Source organism: Carassius gibelio, chromosome A1 (genome assembly GCF_023724105.1).
Source record: "Carassius gibelio isolate Cgi1373 ecotype wild population from Czech Republic chromosome A1, carGib1.2-hapl.c, whole genome shotgun sequence".
Lineage (NCBI taxonomy): Eukaryota > Metazoa > Chordata > Actinopteri > Cypriniformes > Cyprinidae > Carassius > Carassius gibelio.
The window spans coordinates 26,653,095-26,680,801 of NC_068371.1; the positions used below are offsets into that span (position 1 = coordinate 26,653,095).

At 37.2% G+C, this 27,707-nt stretch overlaps 1 protein-coding gene across 6 annotated transcripts; it reads right to left on the reverse strand.

Moving 5' to 3' along the window:
• Positions 1-262: 262 nt before the first annotated feature.
• On the reverse strand, positions 263-27,707 carry LOC128016935 (regulator of G-protein signaling 12). Of its 6 annotated transcripts, none has more exons than XM_052601915.1 (15): positions 27,600-27,707; positions 13,116-13,137; positions 9,038-9,207; positions 8,566-8,658; positions 8,181-8,324; positions 6,577-6,756; positions 5,774-5,918; positions 5,471-5,565; positions 4,967-5,161; positions 4,638-4,711; positions 4,317-4,443; positions 3,796-3,892; positions 3,044-3,111; positions 2,294-2,390; positions 263-2,016 (listed from the first exon to the last, which is right to left on the reverse strand). In XM_052601915.1, exons 1-15 carry the CDS (start codon positions 27,684-27,686, stop codon positions 1,439-1,441), a joined length of 2,172 nt encoding a protein of 723 aa, XP_052457875.1. In that variant the 5' UTR covers positions 27,687-27,707; the 3' UTR covers positions 263-1,438. The 6 variants fall into 6 exon arrangements, with proteins under 6 accessions (XP_052457875.1, XP_052457862.1, XP_052457883.1 ...); XM_052601902.1 differs by lacking the exon at positions 27,600-27,707 and adding an exon at positions 23,223-23,439; XM_052601923.1 differs by lacking the exon at positions 27,600-27,707 and adding an exon at positions 19,977-20,333.

The window sequence follows — 27,707 nt, forward strand, 5'->3', positions numbered from 1 at the left end:
AAGCACGCAAACAATACATGGCCATTACACTCCAATTGCAGACTCCTCTATACTGTGCAATTAAAATGGTTACCTTTCAATTTTTTTGGCATTAAAAACTTGTGCAATTTGAGTTGTGCTGACACATTTTGGAGTACAACAATGCTTGAACTCAAACTTGCATTGTTGGAAGCATGTGTATTTATGTACTTAAGAGTATGTTTCAGGCCTAAGAAATAGTAGAAATTGAAAACTGGAAAGAGATCGGAACAAGACACAAACATAAGAGGAAGGGAGAAAGATCTCACCCCTAACATTTATTTAACTCTATTTACAGGTTTGCAGAAATATCATTCCGAGTAGAGATATTGGTTCTCTACAAAAAAGACTGCTACAGGAAGGAACTGAATGGAGAACAATTCAACAATGTCGGCAACTCAACATAGCAATAAATCACACATATGTAACAGAAACTATGTACACATTTAGTATTTTATCAAGATATACTGAAGTTTCATCCTGGATAAATTAATCCTTTTTTAGGATTATATTACACAATTACATAAGTAACATATGATACCGTAGCTTAAAAAAAAACATGGAAGTGATGTCATGATGATAAACAGGAAGCGATCTGTGTAACTACACATTGTTGAATTGCGTTTATGTAAGAATACGATGGAAAAATTAAAAAATAAAAGCTCTGAGGTCTCAATTTAAGATTGAAATATAGAAACGTGAGGTCATGAGAAGTTACTGAAGACTCTTTGTCGATATTTAGGTTTCATGGATAGGTTCATGGAAGGCACGCTACTGTTAACCATTGAGAGGTAAGGTGAGGCCTTTGTCGTACTAAAACTGATCGAGGCCGTTTATGTTTTAGTCCATTTTGTGTATTCACATCATTTGAACAACTCTTTTGAACAGATAAATATATTCATGCATAAACGAGGGTGTTTGTCACTTCAAACACTCCACGTCTGGTGTGTAGTTTATATTTAACATCGATGAACTATCACATGTTTAGTTCAGTCAGTCGTGGCTCCTGTTAAGGCCATCATGTGATCAGCCAGAGGGCAGATTTATGCAGAAAGCAAGGAAGACAGTTCACTACTAACCTCAAATCAGTCCGACTGGCTACAGTAATTCTATTGTTTCTCTCAGTGGAATAAAAGCTGGGTAAAGTCAATGATTGTCAAGATTGTGTGTGGCTAGTTGTTTTAAAATACTTTCAGGGGAAAATAAACTGTCAAATGCATTGTAGGTAGAAGTCTCTTTTTCGATTCTTCATTAAAGTGCTTAAAGGGTGTCAAATGTACATGGGAAGGAGGTGGTTTTGCCAGGGTTTGGCATAGGGCTTACGATGAGGAACACAGCAAATCCACAGCACTCAGAAATCACACACATCTTCAGGAGGGACCAGAGAGAGGTGAGGATAACACATGCGAGCGTAGTTTGTTCACACAGGAGAGGTACCTGATCGAGCCCAGCTGTCCTGGAAAGTGTCCTCCCTCAGGAGGTGCAGTCGGTCTGGGGAGGGAAGGAGAGGCATAGGGGAATGGTGAAGGAGAGAGCTGTTAGGGCTTGTGATGTCGCCTTCTGCGACAAATGTCAGGTCCGTGCTGCTCTCCTCTTCCTCCAGTGCCTGGACCCCTCCGTCACTCCTCCAGTCTGTGATCCCGGACGAGCCCCCTCTTTGCAAGTGTGGTACTGGGGATAGTGAGGAACTAAATGGTGGTGGATTTCGGCCTGCTGTGTTTCTGAGAGCGTTATTGGAAGGAAGCAGAGCGCGTCTAGGTGCTGTGCCATCCACAGTTGAATCTAAGCTCTGCGATTGGTGGCTGGCACTGAGTGCGGAGCCGTTCTCCTTGGATCGGGGCCGGTTCTTGTGGGAGACTGGGGTGGAGCTGAGGTTGTTGCTGTCTGCTTCCGTGTCGAGGCGCAGGAACTCCGGAAGGACAAGGTTGGATTTGTTCAGCAAACCCCGCTGGTCGTCAGCTCTGTTGCTCTGTGCTTTGGATATGAGCTCGAAGAATTCTAGTTGAACAACAAACACAATTTTAAACTGTATTTTTTTATGTTGGAAACTAAAAAGCACATCTTAGAGAGAGCATGAGATAGAAAGCATTCTTGCAAGACATCAGGAACAGATTAACTGCAGCTGCGCCGTGTGTTTGTGTTAGCATTAGCTACATCAGCCAGTGTTGCTACAGAGATTGGTTAGCATAAGATGTAGCCAAGAACAACTTCACCACCTAACCAGGGGAAAGAAAGAGAGATTATTCAAGAAAGTGAAAGGGGAATAGTATTTTACCTTCAGCTTCATCTATATTAAGCTTTTTCTGTTTGCGATTTTCCACCTGGGCCCTGGTTTTCACAGCCGAAGCCTTTCCTGCCGCTTTGTCCTCCCCCTGGGTAGCGACAATGAGAATGGGGCACATTAAGGGTGCGTGGACGAGAGCCGCCTTTTCTACAAGGCAATCTCTGGGGCGCAGGGCTTAAACTATTGGGGCCTAATAGTGGTACTGGGTGGGACTCTAGTCACTATCACTAAAGCTAGGGTACATACTCACTCTACTTGTGCAAGCATACTAAAGTCAATCTCCATTCAGCACAGCATGTCACTGCAGAAAAAACCACCACCAGCACAGCATGCCACCACAAACCCAAAATCAATAAACATCCACGCTCCACTTTCTTGTTTTTCCACCATTTCTCTCTACATATCACATAGCTACTAGCAACTATTACGATGAAAGAGTCTGTACAAGGGAAGATCCCTTGAACCAAGGATCTCTTGGCGGACAGAGTCTGCTATCCCCTCACAACATTGTGGTGTGTTGAAGGAAAGGAAGTGGCCAAGAGGTGGGTTTGCTGTGATCCGAGAAGTGGGGTTAGATCGTCCACAGGCCCAGAAATGCAGAGAAACACACAGCCTTCAGACCAGAGAAAAGAACAGGGAAGCCAGCCATGCACAGACTCCCCACACACAGGCCAAAAAACAAAAAGAAAGAAAGAAAGAGAAGGAGATGAAAATGTATGATCTTGGAGATCGAGGTCTTACTGTGGCAGACTGGCTTCGCGTAGACAGAGGTGGACCAAGACTTTTAGATGAGACCAGCTTTTGTTTGTCTGTTTAGAGAGGGAGATAGTTAACTTATTCTGTTCGAGCTTAAGAGCAAGCAAGGCATACATAACCCATTTTAACTTTCATAATGCAAAGTGCATGAGTACACTTACTCTGATGTGTTGACACATACTAACTCATATGAACTTGACTATAATTTTTACTGTAGTGTGTGATTCCGTATTACGTTAAAAGTCAATACATTTTAAATGTACGCAATTGCACCTTCATCATCACAAATATATGTAAATAAAACAAATCACATTAAAGTATATTTTAGTTTACCATAAATGCCCATCAGCATATTTTGCAGCACTCGTATAACCATATTTCAAAAACAATAGAATAATAAAATTCAACAATAATATATTTTCATTTAATTGAAATTAACACACAGTTAATTGTCTAACCCATTCCATTTGGTTTGCACTTAAGTATATTCTTTTAAAGTGTATTATTTCTTTTTAAAAGTAAACTAAAGTGTATTTCAATTTCAAAAGGGACCTTACAGATGCCTAATTTTTTAGACAGCTATCAAGAGGAATTACAGATCTAGATAACTATAAAATCCATATTTAGGAAATAAAATACTCTGGCCTTCATGGTATTCAATCACAATGGGTAAAATCAAAGAATCAGACTGGACGATGTGAAGGATGTCTGTCCTGTTATGTGTATGTGCATCTTGCCTTTTCCTGGAACGTGTTCTCCTGCTTCCAGGACCACCCTCAGTCCATCTAGATTAGATATAGGAAGACCAAGATCCAGCGGCTCTTTCTCTCCACTCTACCCACACAAAAAAACAACATATCTAATTAGCAGCCTTTTCATAAAATCACAAAATGCATATATTTCACATTTTATGGTACAGTAGCTCATATTCCTCCATCTCCATATAGCTATGTGCTACAAAACCAAACCAGCTAAACAAGCAAGATGATGGAAACATACTGTGAAACCTGTGAAAACTTTATGTGAAACCTGATAACCCAACATCATTTTGTAACCCACAAACACACAGTCATCATGTTTTCTGGTGAGAATTTTGGAATTCAATATTGTGCATAAAACATTTTCTAAGATGCATGGCAATATATCCAATAAATGAGATACATCCAAGATGCAAGATACTATATTATCCACTCGTAAAACCTCTCTCTTTTCTAAGAAAAATTTATAAATAAATTAAAATAAGCATATGCTGACTCACTATCCTGGCCACCAGGTCTCCTAAGTTCAGGCCATATTTGGCCACCACCGGCCTCAGCACTTCTGTAACTGGCTTGGTGGGTTTTGCTTTCAGCCCAACAGAACGGTTTATAGGCACCAGATCCAGTCTATGAGGGGGAGATGAAGAAAGAGAGAGAAGTTAAGAAAAATAAACTTCACAAAATGATAATGAAAGACTTCAGTTAAGTTTAAAAAGTATAAAGGAAAAAGAGGACTGATGAATTATAAAGACAGACAAAAATGATAGATGAAAAGCTGAATGAATGGATAGACAGAGATAAAAACATAAACAGGTGTGTACCGGAATAGCGTGCGTTTCTCCAGCCGCAGATCTCTGGAGCACAGTGTCATGCAGTCCTGGTCCAACACTAAAGGCTTTACACAAGGACAATACATGCTATTATAGTCCATTACAGCATTGCAGTTTCAAATGATGCAGATGCGCACACACATGCACATAAATGCAACACTCAGCACAAACACACACATACTGAAACCATCCTGTAACCTTTCAAGGTGGACAGGCCAAAATTAAAAGCAAAACTGAAGGTACCTTAATTAATGGTTACTATTATAGTATAGTTTTATCAACAAAACAATTAACACTCCTCACTATGATAGGCATGTTACCTTTTCTCCTCCTACTAAGAACAGATCCACAGCAGCCAGATTAATGCCGAGCTTCTCACACAAGCCTAAGAGCAGCTCTCTGATGGAGACGCCAGGCCTGATGGGTACTGAGCTGCATGAACCATCCGGAAGGTTAATGTTACAGTGACGCACGGCACGCTCAGACAACGACATGGAGTTACGCGACACCTCAGCCTATCAGACAAAGGATAACAAAGGAATAAGAAATACAAACAAATTAACTGAACACAAAAATATTAAAATCAGCTATATTAAATTGGAGATAATAATCATAATTGGAGGATATATTCTGAAAAAACAAATAACTATTATAAAATAATTCTACTACATATAAATATTTAAATAGTAATAATAATATGACCATCATCATAATCATCATTATTAACTGACTGGGTTGACTTACAATACATTATATTTGATAATTATGACAAAATCCTAATAATCCTGGACAGATTACCATAAAGTCAGACACATTTGACTCACCTCGTTTTTTCCAGACCCAGAGGTTGCGAGTTCCAAACTCGCACCAGACGACAAAGAGCCCTGTGATTCTCTCCGTCCGTTATTACCAGTAAAGCCTGTGGTGCAAGAGAAATATCATTTTTTAACCAACATGCTGGAAAATGCAGGGAATTGGAGACACTGGAGGAAATATTCAAATAGAGAAAAGATGAAAAGACAAAAATGCAGACATGAAAAGTATGTTTAGCATTTTAAGTGCACAGTTAATACAAAGAAACTTAATGAAGCTAAACTGCAGAAACAGCATTGATGTCCCCCACTCACTGTAGTCTCCAAGGTCCTTCTTCTTAGATCCTTTTCCGAAACTTCTATTTCTGGACCAGGAGAAGAAAACACTTTTCTTTTTATCGCTATGTTCATCTCTGCTGTCTTCATTTAGTGACCTTCCCGATTTACTCTTTTTGTCATCCTGCACGTTCAAAAAATGGTCTATTATTTTCCACACGCAAACACAAAGGTGTTATACAAGGATCCAATGCAACAGAAAATAAAAAAAACTCAATGAACCACTGAAATGCAGAATAAAAATTAGATGCATAGGAATTTACGGAGTTAAATTAATTCTGACTGGAAGGCATGGTGGGATATTAACTGAGATGACTTCTGTGATAACTATATTAACACTTGACTACGTAAACAAGAATAGAATGCTGACAATAGCTTCAGTCTCACACCTTAAATGGGATAATTGCATTTAAATACTTTAAGGTGTAAAGCCATTCCCATATACATAGGTTGCACATTACTTTAAAGGACAATAGAAATGTGAGACATTTTAGCCAAATGATGGTAAAACTTCTATATAACAAATAACATCTATAAACATAATTAACATAATTAATGCTGCACAGGTCATATTTCAATAGTTACAAAGTTCAGGAACATAAACTACTGAAGGTGTTACTAAACCTTCCACTGGGAGATAATTGGGGGTATCATCCTTTAATGTGCTTCCCAAATTGTTTGATTTTGTGATTATGTTTCAAAGGAAGTCAATGTGTCAGCTGCCTGTCATCATTCAAATGAAGAGCGTGAGATATAAAGTAAACACAAGTGTGTGTGTCTACCTTTTTAGGTGTAGAGAGGTTGGAGCGGTCAGAGCTTGTGCTGTGTTTGGACGTGGGACTACTGGGGACCTGGTAGGGGTCTGGAAGAGGACGGCCCTCCACCTCTGCAAGCATACATTCTTGATACAGGTAGGACTTTAGGAAGCGAGTGTAACTGTCAAACTTCATCAGGTTAAAGATCTATTGAGGGGAAAAAAGAAGAGTTGCACTGTAAAACCCGCTTCTTACAAGACATGACACAAATCTCGATACTGGTCTAGCATATCAATATTTTTTATGTTTGTCAACTAGCATAGCTTTTCTAGTCTTGCTGGTAGAGCTGCTTTAGCAAACCAGTGGGGGCACCAGCATCCTTATCAACAACATATGCTGACGACCACCAGTGTGGGTCTTATCAGCTGTGATAATACACACTTCTGGTCAAGCTGAAAAGAGATCAATCTTTTTTCTTTTTTAAAAGAAATTAATAGTTCTATTCAGCAAGGATGTATTAGATTCATCTAAAATGACAGTGAAAACATATAGTGTAACAAAAGTTTTCCATTTCAAATAAATGCTGTTCTTTTAAACTTTTAATTTATTTAAAAGTTAAGTATTTCTGAAGGGCCATGTGAAACTGAAGACTGGAATAACGCTGCTGAAAATTCAGCTTTGCAATCACATGAATAAACTGTATTTAACAATAAAATAGAAAGCAGAATTTACTAATATTATTAATCAAATAAATGCAGCCTTGTTCAGAATAAGAGACTTGTTTCAAAAACATTAAAATATCTTCCTGAACAAAATGCAAGCTTAATTAAAAACGGCACCGTTTTTATGGCACCAGATTCACCTTTTTTTAAATGACAAATCCAGAAAAAATGTAAAATGGGGTGGAAAAAAAGGAAGGGCCTGGGTTGCGGGGGTTGTGCATTACACCACAGAACAGCTAGAGTTACCTGACATTGCAAAACGTGGCCAGCATAATGTTGATGTGAGTTTGTGATTTACAGAGATCTTGGATAAGGAGGTGACAGCCAGACAGGAGCCTCTAAATGTTGCTACGTGATCCTCCGCCTTAAAAGACACTTTATAAGAACACATCCTCTGCTGCTACAAGCACAAAGGTTGCCCGCAGGTTTCCTCACGGTTATCATGGGGTTGGAGTCTACAGGATGCTCCATTCATGATCTTATGATATCACAGAGCTAAATTCAAAATACTTTATTATTTCACATCTTGCCTACAGTCCTCAAGGACAGTGTTGTGATGGTAATGCCTTACAGACATGCAGAGGAGGGTACACAGTCATTTAAAAAATAACAAGTGTTTTCATGATAAATACAATAACTGAAATCATTTGATTGTTCTGCTGTATATTAACTGGTCTGGGAAAGGCGTCAAGTTGAACCACATAAAAAGACAGGTTAAGGCAGGTAAGGGCATGGATTTTCCAACATTTCAAAATCTCTAGGATGGGCCTGACACCGACGCAGCCTGACGTGCTTTGGGAAATTTTTAGGCTCTGTTAATTATGTGCTAAAGCTTTTTATTCAGAAATACAGTGCTGTACCCCCCAGGGTTACAGTAAAGAATCCAAATTTGAGCACTTCCTGTTTTACCTGTAGCTGCTGCTCTTTGAACATGTCTGGCCTCGGAGCGTTGAGGATGTCATCAGCCAGCTGAGCCTGACTATCAATGTTGACGGGTGTGGTGGCCTTACTCGACAGGAAGCTGTTGTAGATCTCTCGGGCCCTCTGGGACAGCTGGGGGCCAAAAGTTATGATGTGGTCACAATCAAACAGCAAATGAAAAACGTTGTTTATTTCATCCTGTCCACGCAAAGGCTGTATTTACTACACTAAATAAACTACTATAGACAAAAAAAGATCTAATAAACACAAAAGCATTTTTTGTGATTAAGTACCCAAGTAAAATAAGTAAATTAATGAATTAGTCTGAATTAACATTAATTAAATTAAACTGGTAAATATATGAGCTTTATACCTGTTTCTTGTCTGTTTCAGGAACATGACTGAAATATTCACACGCTTGCCAAAATAAAATATTCTCCTCACTGAATTCCTTCTTCAGAAACTCCTGCAGGATGAAGAGAAAAGGAAGTAAATTAAAGATCATTGATTATACTGCAAAACATACAAAATAAAGTCCTGTACGCACATTTAGTTTTTTCCCTTTAAACTAAAAAAATTCAACTTACTACTCACTGGCTGAACTAAATTCTCTAAGCATTCTTTGCTTTTCAAAAAAAAAAAAATCCCTTTCAAACACTTCCTGGTGGTTTTGTTTGAATTCATCGAGTTCCTCATACAAACTCACTGAGAAAGCCTTTACAACTTCTAATAAGAAAGTATCTCTTCACATTTAAAAAAAAAATGCATTAAGCTTGACATGTACTCTCTATTATGTAGAAGTGCAGCTGCTGTGCAAAAGGATGAGTTGGACCGATCCAACATACCGAGAAGTATCGGACACCGACGGGATCCTGTAGCAGCCGCTCGAAGCAGACGGCCCATGATGCAACGCGCCGTTCAGTGTGGCGTCTATGGCACTGCACGCTAGGTAGGCTGGCATTGCTGTTCAGACTGTTATCACTGCCGCAGCCTTTCAGGTCCACACTGTTCAGCTCTGTGCACAAACAAAGAGATTACAATGTTACTATTATTCACACCAAACACAGTGGCACAATTATTTTTGTTAAAGAAGAAATATAAAGTATCATGAAGTTTTTTCTTCATTCAATTTGAAATATTGCATATGACAGACACAATAACCCTCCAAAAAATATAAACTCTTTTAAATCAGCAGATGCCCAACGTGACCTGAATGATGAAATCCTGATTCCTGAATAAGGGCGAGGGTGCTCTAAACTAATACCATATCCTTAAAATAGACCTGCATTTGCAAATAAACAACAAAAACATCAGAGCTAGAACAACACATGACATACGACACATTCAAGAGGTTTCTGCACTTATCTAAATGCCTTCATCAGCCCTTAACCTGATTTCTTCAAACCACCTGATACTTTTTACCGCTGCTTCTGCTGTCAGATACTCTCTTTTTAGTTTCTGGGTGATTCTGATTGGTTGGTGAGTTCTTGTAATTAAATACTATACATTAAAGTTACAAAACTAATCTTCTTGAAAGACAAAGTTTACCAAACAATAAAAATAGTCATTATTTACCCCCTCTCGTGTTGTTCTAAACTCATATGCTGTTATTTTATCGGCGCATCAAACAAAAAAAAGAAGAAGAAAAAAATCTAACGTAAAAGTGGTTCATATGACTGTATTCCATGTTACTATAAAACAGATTTACTTTTGTGTTCTGTGTGGTCTGGGACAGCATAAGGGTGAGAAATAATGACTAAGGTGAAGTATTCCTTAAAGTGATCCTCAAAAACACTCAAATGAACAGAAGACAGTTTAACAGCAAAGGCTTTAGCATAGCTGAATATAAAACATATGCTAAAAAAAAAGGACTCAGAAGAATCCAAATGTTAAGGTTCAGATAGACCACCTCTGAAAGAATCTCAGCAGACCGTGGGTCACTGTCAGCACAAGCTCTTACCTGGGTAAAGCTGGTACGAGCCTGTGTGGTGCCACTTTACTAGGTATTTCATGCCAATTGGACGCCAGGCTTTGACATCCATCAACCCACATTACAAACACACACTACCACGGTGCAGAGGATGAACAGCTATCAAACTGTCCATACAGCTAATGTACATGCTGGCTGCAGACATCATAAGCATCTAGTAAATAACTAAACAAAACGGACACAGCGACGAGACGACATGCATGCACAGAAGTAAACAGATAGAGTGGCCTGTGCACAAAGCTCTGAACGGGGAGATGCTAAATTATTGAAAGTAGAGATGGGAGGGAAACTTAGACGGTGGACGTAACAAGAACCTGCAATATTAATGCTGGACCAGCAGCAACATAACCCAAGACAAACTGCACACATATACAGATTTCATCTTGACTATGTTGCATAATTTCCACCTGCCCAGTTGTAATAGGGGTCAATTACAAATAAGAGTATCCACGATAAGAACATATGCATCCTAATAATTTTCAAACAAATATTTTTCAAATGTTTTTTAAGGTAATGTATTTCTTGGACAAATATTATTAATTCATAAAAATAAATCTATGTTATGTATTCATAAATTAAGTAATTATATTTTCATTAATATAATTATATAGAAATATATAGAAATATATATATATATATATATATATATATATATATATATATATATATATATATATATATATATATATATATTGGGGGGAGTCACACCACATCACATTTCACGACCTGATGTAACATTGTCTTGTGATAAAAATGTCAAATTATATGATTATACTAATTATATTAGACTTACTGTCCTTGACACACAGTCATGAGGGTCTGCATATGTCCTATGATATCACTTCCTGTTTTATATGTTTTTTTTTTCAACATGATAGGTGGCTGCACCACATGATTTTGATTTTGTAGACATTTTTCTCTCAAATTTGTTCAAGGTTTTTACTTTTTTTCTCTCTCTCTATGATTAAGATAATTACACAATTTGTCACTATAATACTACATATACTTTTTTTTTACTATTATTATTTTTTATGTCTATTATGTTGATGGTTTTTATTTGCTTCCCAAAATTATCAAAATGATTTTCAATACAAAAATGTAAAACATTCATCATAGTTCAAGTCATTGTATTTATGAATTGCACTTTAAATAAATTAAGAGATCTCGACCGGAAAAAATAAGCATCGTATCATTGATCGCTATACTGTATAGTCTGACACAATGAGAGGTCCACACTTTAAAACTCACACTCTACAAGAACACAGCTCAAGTCTAAAGACAGCAGAATAATGAAGAAAATGAAAGGTAGCTGAGATTTGTACTTGGATCTCAAGATGGATGGGTCCTACTGACGTTACTCGTGGTCCTTAACTCAATCTCTCTGCTTTCAGAGGCAGATATACAACATCCTGCCATGCCGTTAATTGATCCTGGAGCAGTTTCTAGAGATAAAAAACTGGCCCCGGCACCTGAACACTCATCCAGCCGGGCTAAACTCTATTCAGATCCTCTCATGATTCTTGTGTTTGAAGGGCAGCTTGATAAGGCCACAAACTATTGTGTCCCCATTCACAACACAAACATTAAAAACTATATCATTGGATCGTAAAAGAAACAGCCCACTGAAGTAAGCTGATAACACTTTTTATCAACAGCCCTCAAAAATACTCCTAACAAAATGTAGCTTTGCAACTACATGTCAACTACTAGTCAGAGTATTAGTGGAAGTATCTGCTAACTCATCATTTTGATGGTTCCTCAACAGAAATTTTACTGACTAGAAGTACTTTTCAAGCTCGTCAAATTATTCTACTCACCCTAACCATAACCTAACAGTCTACTAATAATCATCTTGTGAGTTAGGTGACATGCAGTGGCAAATTAATGATAGTTAGTTTCACATGTAGTTACTTATAGGTAGTAGAACATCTAAAGTGGACAAATAGTGTAACCGTAAGTTCCTCATAGTTTTGCATGCATACATTTGTCCCTCTGTGCCTTTTGTTATGCATAAGGCTAAGAAATCTATGGCTCTGACCGGCAACGTTAAGCAAACATTCCCAGAATCCCTGACACATTCACACATGTTAATTGAGGCATTGAAGGGGAGAGGGGAGGTAGTTAGGGCTTGTTCACTCCTAGTGCAGTCAGACTTGAAATACAGAGATTTAACTTGCTCTGGCCTGATGAATCAGGCAACATATTACTGACTTTACAATCATTGGTGCTGCTCCTTGCGAATAGTTTAGTAGAAAAATAGGAAGTTGGGCTGAATGTTTAAAGTGGAACGTAATGAAACATCAGAATTTGTTTGGTCTTATTTTAACATTATGCAATAGTAAATTTGTGATTTCAGAGGAAATCGGATCACAAATAATGTTGCAACTGACCTCAAAAAAACCTAATTAACTTAAATTACATTGTTTACACCAACAAAATGACCCAGAGACTTTCAAATGATAGTCTATATTCTTCTAACAAGCACTTATAGAGCAAAAACTGCTGTATAAGAGCTGGATTTGGGGGGATGGCATTGGGAATAGAAAGATAATCTTATTAAGAGATCAGGCAGATAAAGTAAAACAGTCAAAATTGTGTTAGCATTCACCCTAATTTGCATACATCTATAAACTACATGAACATTGAAAACAGGATATAGAAAACAACACAGAGTCTGATACAAGTCATCAGAAATGAAACTGCGGTGGAAAAAAGAACAGAATAGCAAAAGAACACAAAAAGGTGAAAGTAATGTATACGTGAGAAATGTAGAAGTAATTAGATCACATAGAGATGGAGTACAAAAGAAGTGACACTCAAGGATGAAAGTGACCACAAAAACATCTGGGTGGATCAAAAGTAAGACATACTTTGAATGAGAGGATCAGATGCGGTTGCAGGTTTTGATATTGAAAAATGTATTAATTACTCACCACCATCGGAGACAGCTGCAGACTGCAAGAAAACACAGAGAGACATGTGTGAGTCACTCTCTTCACCAACACAAACACACACTGAAGTCTGCAACACAGCAGGGTACTCTGCTGGCATGACACACACTCCAGCTCTTCCTGTTTTACTGGTACAGTCTTTCACACACTCCTCCTAGCTCACCTCCTCCTAATGAGAAATATCTTGATATTTCAGACTCCGCCCATTGTGACATTAGTACCGCCCAGTTTTTGATTTGCCTGAGCATGTCATTTTGCGATTTAGCAAGAGACTGAAACCTTTTGATCCCACATGACAAATGATGAGTCAAAGAATTTCTACAAAATGGGAGAAAATGGAGATAGTGTACACTGCATTACATTTTTATTACAGTTTCATCAGTAATATATTCAGAGTGATGACCCATTTATGCAGGGTCACATGATACTACAGTCATAACCATGGAAGGAAATTAATATTGCATTATAGGGATGAATTATTATTAATCACTAGTGACAGTAAAGACATTTAGAATGTTTTAAAAGATTTCTAAAAAAATTAGAGACTTTCTTCAAAAACAAACTCAAACTTTTGAATGCTAGTGTGTGTGTGTTTGGGTGTGTGTGTATACAAAGTACAGACCAAAAGTTTGGAAACATTTACTATTTTTAATGTTTTTGAAAGAAGTTTCTTCTGCTCATCAAGCTTGCATTTATTTGATCAAAAATACAGAAAAAAATGAAAGATTGTGATATATTATTACAATTTAAAATAATTCTTTTTAAATTTATTATACTTTAAATTATCATTTATTTCTGTGATGCAAAGCTGAATCTTTAGGATCATTATCACATGATCCTTTAGAAATCATTCTAATATGATGATTCATTATCAAAGTTGGAAACAGTTCTGCTGCTTAATATTTTTTCAGAACATGTGATACTTTTTTAGGATACTTTGATGAATAAAAAGTAAAAAAAAAAAAAAAGAAAAAAAAAGAAGCAGCAGCTATGTTTTTAAAATATAAACATTTTGTAATAATATACACTACTGGTCAGTAATTTTTTTCTTTCTTCTTTTCTAAATAAAATCAATACTTTTATTCAGCAAGGATGTGTTAAATTGATAAAAAGTGATAGTAAAGAAAATATATTATTAGAATATATATTATTAGAATTTTTTATTTTATTTTGAATAAATGCAGTTCTTTTTAACCTTTTATTCATCAAATATATTAGACAGCAGAACTGTTTCCAACACTCATAATAAATCAGAATAAATCAGCATATTAGACTGATTTCTAAATGATCATGTGATAGACTGGATGTTACATGTGACACTGAAGGCTGGAGTAATGCTGAAAATTCAGCTTTGCATCACAGGAATAATTTATTTCTTTTAAAGTATATTCAAATAGAAAACTATTATTTTAAGTTGTAATAATATTTCACAATATTACTGTTTTTTTCTGTATTTTTGATCAAATAAATGCAGGCTTGATGAGCAGAAGATATATATAATGTTTTATATTTCATTTATTAAACTCTCTTACAGGGAATTCATAAAAAATAATAAAATATAATAAAAAATGAATCTGTGAGTATTTTTCCACATTTATAGGAATAATGACTATATAAAAAAACTGATTTCCAAAAGAACTGCATCACACATTGTTTGTTTAAACAAAACTGACCTAAGCCTTCTCAAAGGAAATGCTTTATTCTTGCAACAAGATTGCTTATTCGATGCAGGCCTAGAAATGGTTATTACAAGCAATTAAAGGACAGTGAAAGGGGCAGTCTGATCATTCACAATCCAGAAACAGTCATGGAGAGAAGGAATAAAAAATAACCACATGTCAGGCGGCTGGTACCAGCATGGATAAACAAAAAGACGAATGGAGTTTACACTGAAAAGTCTATATAAATAAACATGCTAGAACTACAATGATTTCTTCCCTAACATGACCTTGTATTTAAGCCCAAACTGACCCTGATGTTATTCAATACAGCATTTAGAAAACTGAAAAATAAAAAAAATCCCAGAGCATGTGGAGCAATCTTTATAATGATAATTTGGCTCAAAAGCTGACTCTGTCCTTGTTTGAGATGACATCAGCATAGCCTATGACTTCATTCTATCAGTCCAGTGACATCAGGGACACACTTTACACTGTCCTACATCAACTACATTACCAGTCAATCACATATGACTGGGAAGTGTAAATCATTGACTGCTGAGGCTCGCTGAAGGCTAGATACCTTTACTATCGCTTATTCTTCTTTTACATCAATGTCAATCCATGATCCATCTTTCACATCAATGTCCTTTATATCAGTTATGTATTTAAAGGTGCCATAGAATGCAACAATCACTTTTATATGGTGTTCGAACACAGTTGTGTGGCTGCAGTGTGTAACAACAACCAGCCTACAATGGTAAAAATCCACTCACTCATTGTTTTATAATTCAAAAAAATCATAAATAGTCTCTCCACACGAGCTGTTCCAGACTATGACGACACAGTAGGTGAAAGTCCCGCACATTTGTGACGCTCTCTGCACTATAAGCATATACACAGCCCTGAGTGAGAAGCTGTGGTCTGCCATACTGTTCTCTTGCTGTAGCTGCTGGAGGTACAATGCCAGCACCAAAGAGCCATTAAACGTGTCATGTGTTGGGATGTAACAACGAACATAGGAGTTTCCATAGACCGCTGAGGACATGGTGGTTACATTTCATTTTCAAAGGGAATATCCCGGGAAAAAAACTGAAAAGTCCTATACTTTGTGCTAACATTTAACACTGGGCTTGACTGCTTCACAAACGAGAGTCAGTTCTGCGCTGGAGTTGGCAAAGATTGATTTTGAAGAGAGATCGATACCAACGCTTCCAACGCAAACGTCCAGACTCCAGACAAAGGAAGCATCACGCATCATATTTCGTTTCCAAAAGAGTTTCATGGCTACCATTGTCTTTGCCTTTTTTCACTGATGCTGCCTTCACGTGCTACCAGAAAAATTGGGAATATGAATGTGGTAGTTAAAAATTGCATTTGGAAGCAATATGTGAAATCAGTAACACGGTCAGCATAACACCGGTATGCCCGCGAGCATGAGCTCTTGTACACAAGCCATACAATATTTTAAATACCATTAAAAAAATGCATTTACATTTGAATAACCCAAAGCCAATGACCAAACATTTATATGTGGTTAATTTTTTTGAAAATCATTAAAATAAGCAGGATTATTAAATAAATAAAGAAATATTTCCTAATAAAATATAAAATTAAAAAAAGTATTATATTGTATTAATGGTGGTATTTCTGATTTTGTTATACCTTATTTCAACTGAATTCCATTGAAAATCTATCAGTGATGTTTCTGTCATTGGTGCTTCTGGTTCCCATTATCTCCAAAAAGGAAAAAAGTAGGTTATACGTGTAGCACTAGGGACACCATGACTGCAGATCAAGTCAGAGTGATGCTGAACGTCAGAGATATTGATCATTCTTCAAAACCCTTCCACATTAAATGTCTTGAAAACATTATATGACACTCTAAGAGCAAAAGCGCTTAGACATACTCTTCTCTCTTAAGTTCTCTCATCGTCTTGCCCCCTCTAACCCCTTCTGTTCCCCTCCTTCCTCTTCTCATTCCAGTGGGTTCCCTGCATTTTTTGGCAGTGGAGCTGCTTGTAACCACATATTGAAATATAAGTGGCCTTTTCCAAGCCCCTATATTCTAACTTCTCCACCCCTCACATTCCTGACTCTTTTTACACCAAATCTCTTTCTGTCTTCTTAGTGTAACAAGACTGTGGCGCGCTGCTTAATAACAGGGATGATGGCGCTCTTTGTTTACTATTGATGAGGTTGATCCGAAATGAATACTACTTATGAGGTTGATCCGAAACAAAATCTGTTGTGTAAGATTAAAATATATTTATCACCACAGGGCTGAGTTTTTTCTATGACTTTCAGATGACGTATGCACAGAAAGTATCTACACTAAGAAAGTCAAAAAGGAATGGCAACCACATTCTGCAATCAAATTAAGTATCAGAAAATTCAGGTGGTGACAAATGCATTTACAAAAATTTTATGCAGCATGTGCAGAGCCGAACTGAACAACTAGTTGAAAAGCGAGTCAAATCTTGACTCATCAGTGTTGCCAGATCTAGACAAAAAAAACAAGCAAATAAGAACTTAAATCCAAACGCTTTGTCTTGGAAATAAGTCACATACAAGTCTTTAACACTGCTTTGTTCAAAAGTAGCAAATATCTAATGTGTGAACATTGCTATGGTTTCGACAGTGTCAATCATCACAATTTTGAGAGTGAGTTCTGTTACATACGTACACCTCAACAATAATTTCGAGGACTCACTCCCGGTTGTCACTCTTGAAATAAATGCAGTTCTTACTCCTGAAACTTTACAGGGTGCAGGTGGCCCTTGTAAGGCTCAAGCCTGCAACATTTATCAACCAAAATGTTTAAACAAAAGACAAAATAAAATAAAAACCAAACAAATAATAAAGGAATAAAAGTGATTCAAACGTTTCACACAAAGAACAAAAAGAACAGTTTACATAATTGTTCATTTTCTTATTCTGCCCATGTCATGTGAAAGTCGTAATGAAATACAAGTAACTGCAAATCTTTTCTTTCCTATTGTGTCATATATTGTGCAATGGATTGTCGAAAAAATGTGATTCAAGGACTTGGTTCAATGATTTTCATTTCATACCAACTTCAATATTTTGCAGGGCTGGAAATACTGATAAATAATTCATGTTTGGTCACCACTTGATGTCCAATGTCAAATCTGGGTCCTGAGGCAAAAATAAATAAATAAATAAATGGAGAACCACTAACTGAGCTATGCACACCACAGTCTAACAACCTAGTTATATATCATATATTTTAAGAAAAAAAATAAGTTATATATATATAGGGGGTTTTTTTTGTTTGTTTTTTAGATGAGTTATCAAAGCATATACACACACGTTCGGTCACAACTTGCTTTCATCTCCACATCTCTCCCTGTCGGATGACCCTGCTGTTACTTCAAGTGTTTTCCTTCTCTTCCCCTCTGCTGTGCATTCTCTAACAGAGCATACATACCTCAGGGTTTACATATACTTTCAGTTGCATGCAGCTGGCCTGTGATCTCACATACAACCAGATGTGTGGATGTGTGTGTTTCGTGCTGTATGAGGCACATTTCTGATGTAACTGCTGAGTTTCAGCAGAGAACATTATCATTAAGTAATAATTCCTTTCAAAACACAGGACACAAGGTGCAGAACTAAATACATTCATACAAAACATCACTTGTTGTACGTCCAAGTGTGTTTGTTTACACAAGGCTATGGACATTACACACACACCACCTCTGTGCTATGTTTGAATGGGTTAAACATTAAAATGTGTTAGATGACACAGGGACAACTTCATGACAGAGTGAAAGCACAGCTAGCACACACTCACAAAGCCAGGATGTTCATATACATATAACCTCACAAATCAATTCCTGTATTTAATAAGGAAGGGATAATTATTAGAAATCAATATGAAACAGCAATCAGAGATGATTTTACAGTATTTTCAATAATGTGATGTATGTGAGTGAATCAGGACATTCAGCAAGGGTAAAGGTGCGGATGCACACGTTGTACAGCATGCAATGATTCTGGAACATTTACACTACTGTTTAAAAGTTTGGAGTTTATTAATATTTATATTGAAATAAAAGTGCTTCTTTTGAACTTTTTATCCCAAGATACTGATATCCAATAATACCAAAAAAATGTATCGTGGTTTCCACAAAAATATGTAGCAGCATAACTATTTTCATCATTGATGTCAATAATATAAATGTTTTCTTGAGTGCCAAATCAGCATATTAGAATGATTTCTGAAGAACTGGAGTAATAATGCTGAAAATTCAGCTTCGCCATTACAGGATTTTTATTTTATTTTAAAATATATATAAAAATATATATTAAGAAATATCAATAATAGTTTATAACAAAAGAAAATACTTTACCATAAAATCATATCAAGTGCTTTCATATCAAATGCAAAGTCCCAATTATACAATAAAAGAGAGGGCAGAAACATAACTGGAAAAAAGTGATAGAATTAGAGAGAAAAAAAAGTATAAAATAAGTGTGTGCTCACAGAGAGAGAAGGAAAAGTGAAAGGAAATGAGGGATTAAGGATTTGATGCCCGTTCCTCCCTCCCACATAAACACATTCCAGTAAGGTGTTTTGAAAAGTAACACACAAGATTTTTCCAAACCTTACACACTGTGGTTTGAGAAGAAACAGGAAACAGCTAACGGACGAACAGATTCCACTGTTTAGATTTGAATCTGAAATGAATAGTCCCTCGCGTTGAGTGCTAAATTCCCGAGGATAGAAAGAGTTAAGTTGTGCGGCTGCAAACTGTGAAGCGCTAAGAATTCATTTCCAATACTAGTCTATTTGATTTGGCAAAACAAGTGCTGAAGCTAACACTCAACCTTTTTAGGACAGACAGACGAGGTGTATTATCTGACAGAATACCCATGTCTCATCAATCTCCACACACGTTTGTCAAGAAGACACAGTTTCAGTGCTAGTAATTCAGGTGTGTTCGGTCTGATTTCAGACACCAGGAGGATGCTTATAGAGCTATTGAATGGGGACTTACAAAATAGACATCGCTAACATCTTACAACGACTCACGGAGAAACAACTCACAGTCTAGACACATAAGAAACAGTAGACAGATAAAGAGAAACATTAAAATTAGAAAGAAAAGAAAACAATCTGTAAAAAAGTGAACAACTTTTCATTACAGATCCAACTTACCGTATGAAAGTAACAGACCCTTTTAAACGACAGTCTCTTTTTCAGACTCATGCTGTTTTTGCGATGTGTGTCCATTCATATAGCGCAGCTCCTAACGTGTAGAGACCCAACGCTCTGACTGGTGAATCCATACTGCTCTTACGCCTAGACTGCACTCATTTCATTCCTCCACAGCAAGAGCTGACATGCTCTCTGAGTGCAAGGCAGTCTTACTGACCAGGAAGTTCCGTTCTGATTCTATGCAGTTACTACAGCAACCTCCGATTTCCACAGAAAGTGCTTGGGATGTGAGTGAGAAATTCAGAAGGAGAAGAACACGATGGGATACTCTCGTTCCTCTCTTTGCTTGACCTGTGTAGTAACTAAAAAAAACAGATGTCAGACTTTTCCCTTGGTGATCTTTTTCAGGACCGACCAGAGCCTCTCTCTCTCTCTCTCTCTCTCTCTCTCTCTCACTTAGAGAAATCAAGAAATGCTTACTCATCCGTTTCACCATCCATGGCTCTGCCACAACTCTAATAAATCCTCCATTCAAGACAAAAGAAAGCAGTCGCCCTGGGCCTCCAACGGCACAGCCCTGCGCTGCCACTTCAAATAAGCATCCGTCTTAATTACCCAACGTCTAAAATCACAGCCGGGGAACTCCGCAGCAAAGCTCCACTGAGTTTCTTAGAGCAGGAAAAATCCAAGAGGGTGGACAGGCCTCTGGATCGTCCTGCTGAAAGGCATGTTTTTGGAAGAAAGTGAGGCTCGGGGATGTTGGAGAATGATGTAAGGTGAATGACCATGCCGTGAGAGTGGACGTTAATGAAAGGCAGGTTCTAGATCAGGTCATATCAGTACAGAGAGAAAATAATAAAAATATCCCAGACCCCCCTGGAGTTACAAAAGAAGTGTTTGATATAAACCTCATGAACTCAATTCAGTAATATGAGCATAGCAATTGGCTATTTCCTGAGTAGAACACTGAAAAAGAATTAGATCTTAAAAATGCTTGCCAGACATATTACAGAGAACAAAGAGTTTATGGGAAAGCTTTTGGCCAGAGGTGAAAGATCTTAATGGGAGGTTAGGAAGCTTTATTTTTAGTACTGAGGCGGTTTTATTTTATTTATTTATTTTTAAATGAGCCATCACAAAAAAAATATAGCCCTTTGTAAATCAAAAAAATAAATAAACAAATAAATAAATAATAATTATGCAATTATTGTGTCAATAAATTTCAATAAATTCAAACAAATAAAAATAATGTATTGTAAAAAATACATAAATGAATGCTGATTGCTTTGAACAAGTTGTCAATCAGCTCATTTCACATTTGTGAAATACAAAGTTCTGAGAGGTTCAGCAATGAACTGAAGTATGACAGTGCTTCAAATCACCTTTGACAGCAAATTAAGTTCATATTCAAATGCATCATGTACAATACAATACATAATACTGAGTCAAATCTGAAGTCATTCGAATGCAGATCCACATTCCTGTTGGTTCTCATGACTGTCCTCTCGGCCTGTTCATAGTGTGCATGAAGGCATTAAAAGTGGAGCTTATGTGAGCTAAGCGGGCTGGCAAACAGACTAACTCTATACAGAAAGACATCTCATCTCAGAATGTTAATGGCCAATAAAAACCAATAATAAGAAACCAAGGATATAATGTAATACTCTATACTATTATATAAATATTGCATGGCATTATGTCCTATGTGGGAAGAAGAGGATTAAGATAAGATATATATTACAATAATATATAATGTCATGTTGACCTTGTTGACTGCAACACAGTCCTACAAACCACTCCAATAACATCTGCCAGCACAATATAAAATTGTATGACAAGTCTGATCCACACTACAAAACATGAAAATTAAAATTGGCAAGAGAAATAAATAGATCATCATTAGCATGGGTTGTTTTTATGTGGATAGTATATATAATGACACAGTTTAACAAACAAATTATGAAAATATATTTATATAATGCAAAGTTTACAGAAAGAAAGAATGAGCATAGGATGTCAGTTCCTCTATTTCTCCTAGCTGATTTTTTTTTTTTTTTCAATAAAAGACCAAATAGTTTCAATACTGCCCTCTGCTGTTTCTTCCAACACAGGAACAAACACACTGACTTACAGAATTTGTGAATTAAATGTCTATCAATCAAAAATTAAACAAATGCATATATAAATAAAACTCCTTTAAAACAACATATTACACAATGTTTGCATATTCTTCACAAGGGCTCCAAGATACATCTGATTGATACTTAGTGTTATTTAGAAATTAATTTGTCTTGGAAATAGTAAAGAGAGAAAAAAAGAATGAATAAATTTATGTTCTAACTTTCAGGCAAAATGTTTAAAAAAAACTTTCTCCAAACTCTGTTCTCAGATCTATAATTAGCATTAACATAAAATAATTCATTGCAATACCGAATTAGTTCACTCACAAAGTATTTTTTTCCGCAATGTTTCACTTTAACTTGTCAACTTGTGTTCTTCTTTATTAAAAAGGAAGTACAGCTTTACTTTAATGAAATGCTTGTTGTCTATAAAGCCTACACAATTTCAACAACAAAAAATTCTAACACACTCATACAAGTCACGAGACACTTGAGTCTGAAGACAAAGCTGCTTTAAATTCATAGCTGACACTTGAATAGCCACACAAAAAAGGATGCTATACGAAAAGAAAAAAATAAGAAGAAAAAGAATATCTTTCATCAGGAGCTCATAAGATTACAAATTACACTTGATTGGACAAATCAGGTCACATGATTAGGCTATGCAATATGATTCATGATCAAACCATAAAAGGTAAATTATATAATTACATGTACTAACATATTTACTCTTACTACTTTTTTAGCATTAAATTAGATGATTAAAATTTATATTTAAAGCATAAATCAATGAATGGAATCACATGAGCATTCAAGATGCAAATTCACTTTATAACCCGTCCATCAGAACAGTTTTTAAACTAATTGGAGGTTTCAACAGACATGAACCTGCATTCCAAAGCAAGATCGCACAAGTACTTTTGCAAGCAGTGTTAAAATCCAAACAGTGCTTTGTAATCACAACCACACTCATAAATATTAACAGCAGACCCAGACTCCTGCGACAGAAAACTGTCCATCCACAACCCCCTACCTCAACTAAAACACTCTGCATCTAAACACAACACGACTCGACAGATCAAACAAGCACACTAGCCCATATAAATGTGCGAGTAAAGGTACTCACTCCATCAGTTCTGACGCTCAAAGTTGGCTCCATGTATGGCAGTGTTAGACTCCACAGTCGGCCGTTAAATGACTCCACGCTCTGTAAACACATCCATCCACTGGCTGCGTCCAGTACGGCGTGTATGAGTCCGTATTCACAGTCTGTCCCTGTCACTATTTCTGCGTCTCGTGTTGTTTGATTCTCTCTCACTGTCTCTCTCTCTCTCTCTCTCCCTCTCTCCGTCTTTCCACCCACTCTGCTGTAATTCCTATTCCACCCACAGAGCCTAGGGCTCACAGACAGAGATGCAGAGACACGCTCGCAAGTGGGAGTGAGTGAGTGTGCATGCTTGTGCATTCACACTCGTATACTTCACAGAGGCGTGAGAAACAGCCGCACAAACACGCACTGAAATATAAGTGCTTCACAGTGGGATTCTTCATCTTATTTACACAATGTGTTTTGCCATCTTATTAGTATGCCTGGAGCCCAGCATCTTCTTAAAAAAGGGAGCGTGAAAGAATCAGAATGAATGTGTGTGTGTGTGTGTGTGTGTGTGTGAACAATTAAGGGGTTCAGCTTCCTGGCATGTGTTTATTTCAGTGTGTGTATAATTGCAGTCTATGTGTACAATAAAAAGTAGCAGGAACATCGAATTGTCCTTCTCAGAGTGTTTGTGTGTGGAGTTTCCTTGTTTGACAGGCACTATTAAAGCCTAAACCTGGTATGAAGGGCACATTCTTCAACAAGTCAAAACTCTGTTCTCTCCATAAGCTGTGTTCAAGATTCCATGGGGTCTGTTTTTTAAACCCGGGAGCAAAGTCGAATCATCGCTGTAATAAATCAGTCCGAATTGGTGTTTGAAATGAAGCTACGTGCAGATGAACATATGTGCCTCCTGTAGCCAGTAGCCTCAGAGAGTTAAAAATGCATTGTATTGCTCCTACTTTTGATTATTAAATGTCCACAGATGTGCTTATACATCCACCTAGGCACATAGATAATATAAACATTATATGTGAGAAAAAAAAATGCATGCCTATAGAAAGACAGAAACAAATGTGATTATGAGAAACTATTCTAAATCAGACAGTCACAAGACCGAGAGTTAAGACTGTTTCTTCTGGGTTGCATAATTATTAGGATTCTACCTTTTCTAATCAAGCTTTTCAACTACAGGAAGTTGTTTTCGAATCTTTCACCATAGGACCAAATATGTGTATTTCAAGTTTACTTCCGCAGTCTGTGTTTATGAAGAATTCAGTCTCCGGAGTGCCATTCAGTTTAAATTATCCATGTGAAATGAGTTTGCATTTAAAAATAAATTGTATTCGTGACTTTCAACAATAGTTAAGGTCAGTTTTGAATGGTGGGGTGGAATCTGTTGGCTCAGTGAGCAAACTGAAGACTCCAGAGGCTGGCATGATGTCACACAGTGTTTGTGGGCATGAAGGGAAATTACATCTAACCGGGTAAACACTCGCTGACAAGATAACTGCATAGCTCGCTTTCTCTTACATGATAGGCCAGCCAGAGGAAATGTGTGTGTTCTGGAGAAGCCGGTAATTAGTGCCTTTCCTGATGTTGTTTGTGCATGTTCATCTCAGAGCTTGAGAGTGTGTGTCACAGCATTTAAGGACAGTATTCAATTAGCTTGTAATTTAAGAGTGTGTATGTACGTTCATGCCTCACTGCAGAGAGTGTGTGAGTTTGTAGCAGAATTCCTCCTAACGAGAAGAATGCTGCAACACTCATTAGCACACACACACACACACACACACACACACACACACACTAATTACTGTGCTGCTTCACAAAGCGAGCTCTGTTCACACACAAGTGCAGCCACCCTGCATATGTGCAGTTCTGAGAAAAGAGATGAAGCTACCGGAGGAAAAGGCAAAGAGATGAAACAGAAGAGAGAGAGACTAAGAAAATTATGGAAGCCGGATGGGAAACATATAAAATAGTCACATTTAACTTAGTTTCAATCTACTTATCAGTTTCCGTATTAACTATCAAGGCTTTTCTTAGCATTTGTGCAACGCAGATGACTAAATTCCTGCTTCTAAGAGCTTCTTAAGACAGTTGTTTTCGTTCTTCTTCACTCAATACAACCCACTTCATGCAGTAGACGAGTGTTTGTTTTAGCCACTAACTAGAGGAAACATTTCATTCTTATTCTTATCTTATCATGCCTGATCACAGTGTGACTGTCCCGTCAGAGAGGCACGGAGGCTCATTTTCATGCTGCAGTATGTAACTCAGCTGAGGGATTCCTGCTCTTTAAAAGAGCAAAGTTTTGATCATGAAGTGAACACAAAACAAGTCCAAAAGAGTAAAAGTTTTCTGGGATCAGTTACTTATTATTGACTGATCATTTATAATAGTGGGCAAAGGTATAAGAGTAGGAGGGGCCACATTAAACCTAGTATTTAAAAAGAGTTGGCAATGACATGATTCATGGGTTTATTTCCCAGGGAATACATTAACTAATTAAATATACTTTGAATGCAATATCAGTGGTTTTGCACAAAAGCATCTTGCAATTGCATAAATGTGCATGTATCTTTTCATGGAAACTGAACCCAGGATTTAGGCAATGACATGGCCCCTCCTAAATTGTTTAAGTCAATGTGTTTTATTGTTGGCCATTTCTACACATCAACCTCCATGATTTAGGAGTGGAGTGAAATAACTAAAATACTTACGGGTATATTCAGGGTTCCAAAAATTACTTTATGGATAGAAAGTAGGCTTGCTGTGATAGTCCGTGTTGATGGTGATACCGCTGTTAAGTTGCAACACCACTTACATCACTTTCCCACCGCGGCAATAAAAAAATAAAATAAAAAACTAATTTAGTTCAGTTAGAAAACAGACACAACAATTAAAAACTGAATGCATCCGCTAAACGCAGCATGCTGAAGGACAGTCGCAACACAAAACGATGGCAGAAGATTTAGCTTCTAAACGAAATGCAAAAGCACCTATTAGGCTATATTTTAGATTTTGCAAAGCCTATAGACTTGATGAAACTTTGTTGTTTTGTATATGGCCTATAACATGGTGTATTAGTATTCGTTTTATTAATAAAAGTTCTATATTTAATATAAGTGAGATTGGCGTTGTACTGTTTTGTTGACCATTCAAACAAATGACGGCTTTGACGCTGAACTGCCGCTAATTTGAAAGATAAAGCTAGATTTGCATAGGCATTTACAAGCTATTTAAAAGCAGAGAAATGTGAGGATAAGAGGGAAAACACCCCATCCCCACACACACTCACCCTTCACAACCCTAATAGAAACACATTCCTCATACTCAAATCATCATGCTTTAACGAGGACTTTGGTTGATAGTGAATAACTTTGTGAAGGTTAACCACTGACTGATGTTCATTTAAAAGAAGAATTTCTGAGCCACTCACATTGCTAAATGTAATTGTCACACCTTCACACTGTTTGGACTTTGTTTTCAGTTTGCACCGTTTTCACTGTTGAGTTAGTTTTCATGGTTTCTGATTTGTTGTCATTTAGTTCAGATGTGTGTCTTGTATACTGGTATATCTGTGTGTGTCTTATTCTAGGGATACTCCCCCCCAGAATGAAAATTTTGTCATTAATCACTTTACCTCCATGTTGTTCCAAACTCAAAAAAGCTTTGTTCATCTTCAGAACACAATTTAAGATATTCTGGATGAAAACTGGGAGGCTTGAGACTGTCCCATTGACTGCCAAGTACAATACACTGTCAAGGTCCAGAAAAGTATGAAAAGCATTGTCAGAATAGTCCATCTGTCATCGGTGGTTCAACCGTAAAGTTATGAAGCAACGGGAATACTTTTTGTACACGAATAAATAAAAAATAACTTTATTCAACAATTCCTTTGTCAACCGTCTCCTCTGTCTCTCTACATATCACGGTATGATTGTTTTTTTTGCCCCCGAGCTCTTCCATCTGAAAACTACACCATCCATGTTTCACTGTCTCCTCCGTTGCCATGGCAATCTGCTGTCACCACACTTGTGTGTGCATCACATGACACGTGGATGCACTCCGGTCTAAAATTAAACTCACATGCGTGAGTGTGACCACAGCCATGAATACACTAGAATACCCTCGCTGTGGTGTCAAACCTGCTCTACATGCACACAGCTGTCGTTTTGTGAATAAGGGCCCTAGAGTTCATGCACTCCAGAGGGTTGCTTGTGTTTGTTTGTTTCAGTGTGCATGCATGTCTCTGAAATACTGCGTAGATCACTCATTCCTTATGTAATCATTCCCTACCCTCCGAGTGATAGGATCGGAATGCTGGGAAGTTTTAGAAGTAAGAATTTGAGAGAGACAAAGACTGAAATGAGGAGAAAAAGAAAAGCATTTGAGGAACCTTACCTCAAGGTCATCAAGGGAACGAGCCATACTGAGTCGCTTGGAACGTCCAAAAGATCGTCTGCCTGAGGAACGCTGAGGAAAGCCCATGGTAATGCCTTTAAATCTTCC

Excerpts from the sequence above, each read along its gene's own strand:
- LOC128016935 (XM_052601908.1), bottom strand. The coding sequence starts at position 13,233 with ATGCCAGCAGAGTACCCTGCTGTGTTGCAGACTTCAGTGTGTGTTTGT. Across the intron at positions 8,325-8,565 it reads CTGAAACAGACAAGAAACAG|CTGTCCCAGAGGGCCCGAGA; the intron begins GTATAAAGCTCA and ends TTTGGCCCCCAG. Across the intron at positions 2,017-2,293 it reads TAATATAGATGAAGCTGAAG|AATTCTTCGAGCTCATATCC; the intron begins GTAAAATACTAT and ends TTGTTCAACTAG.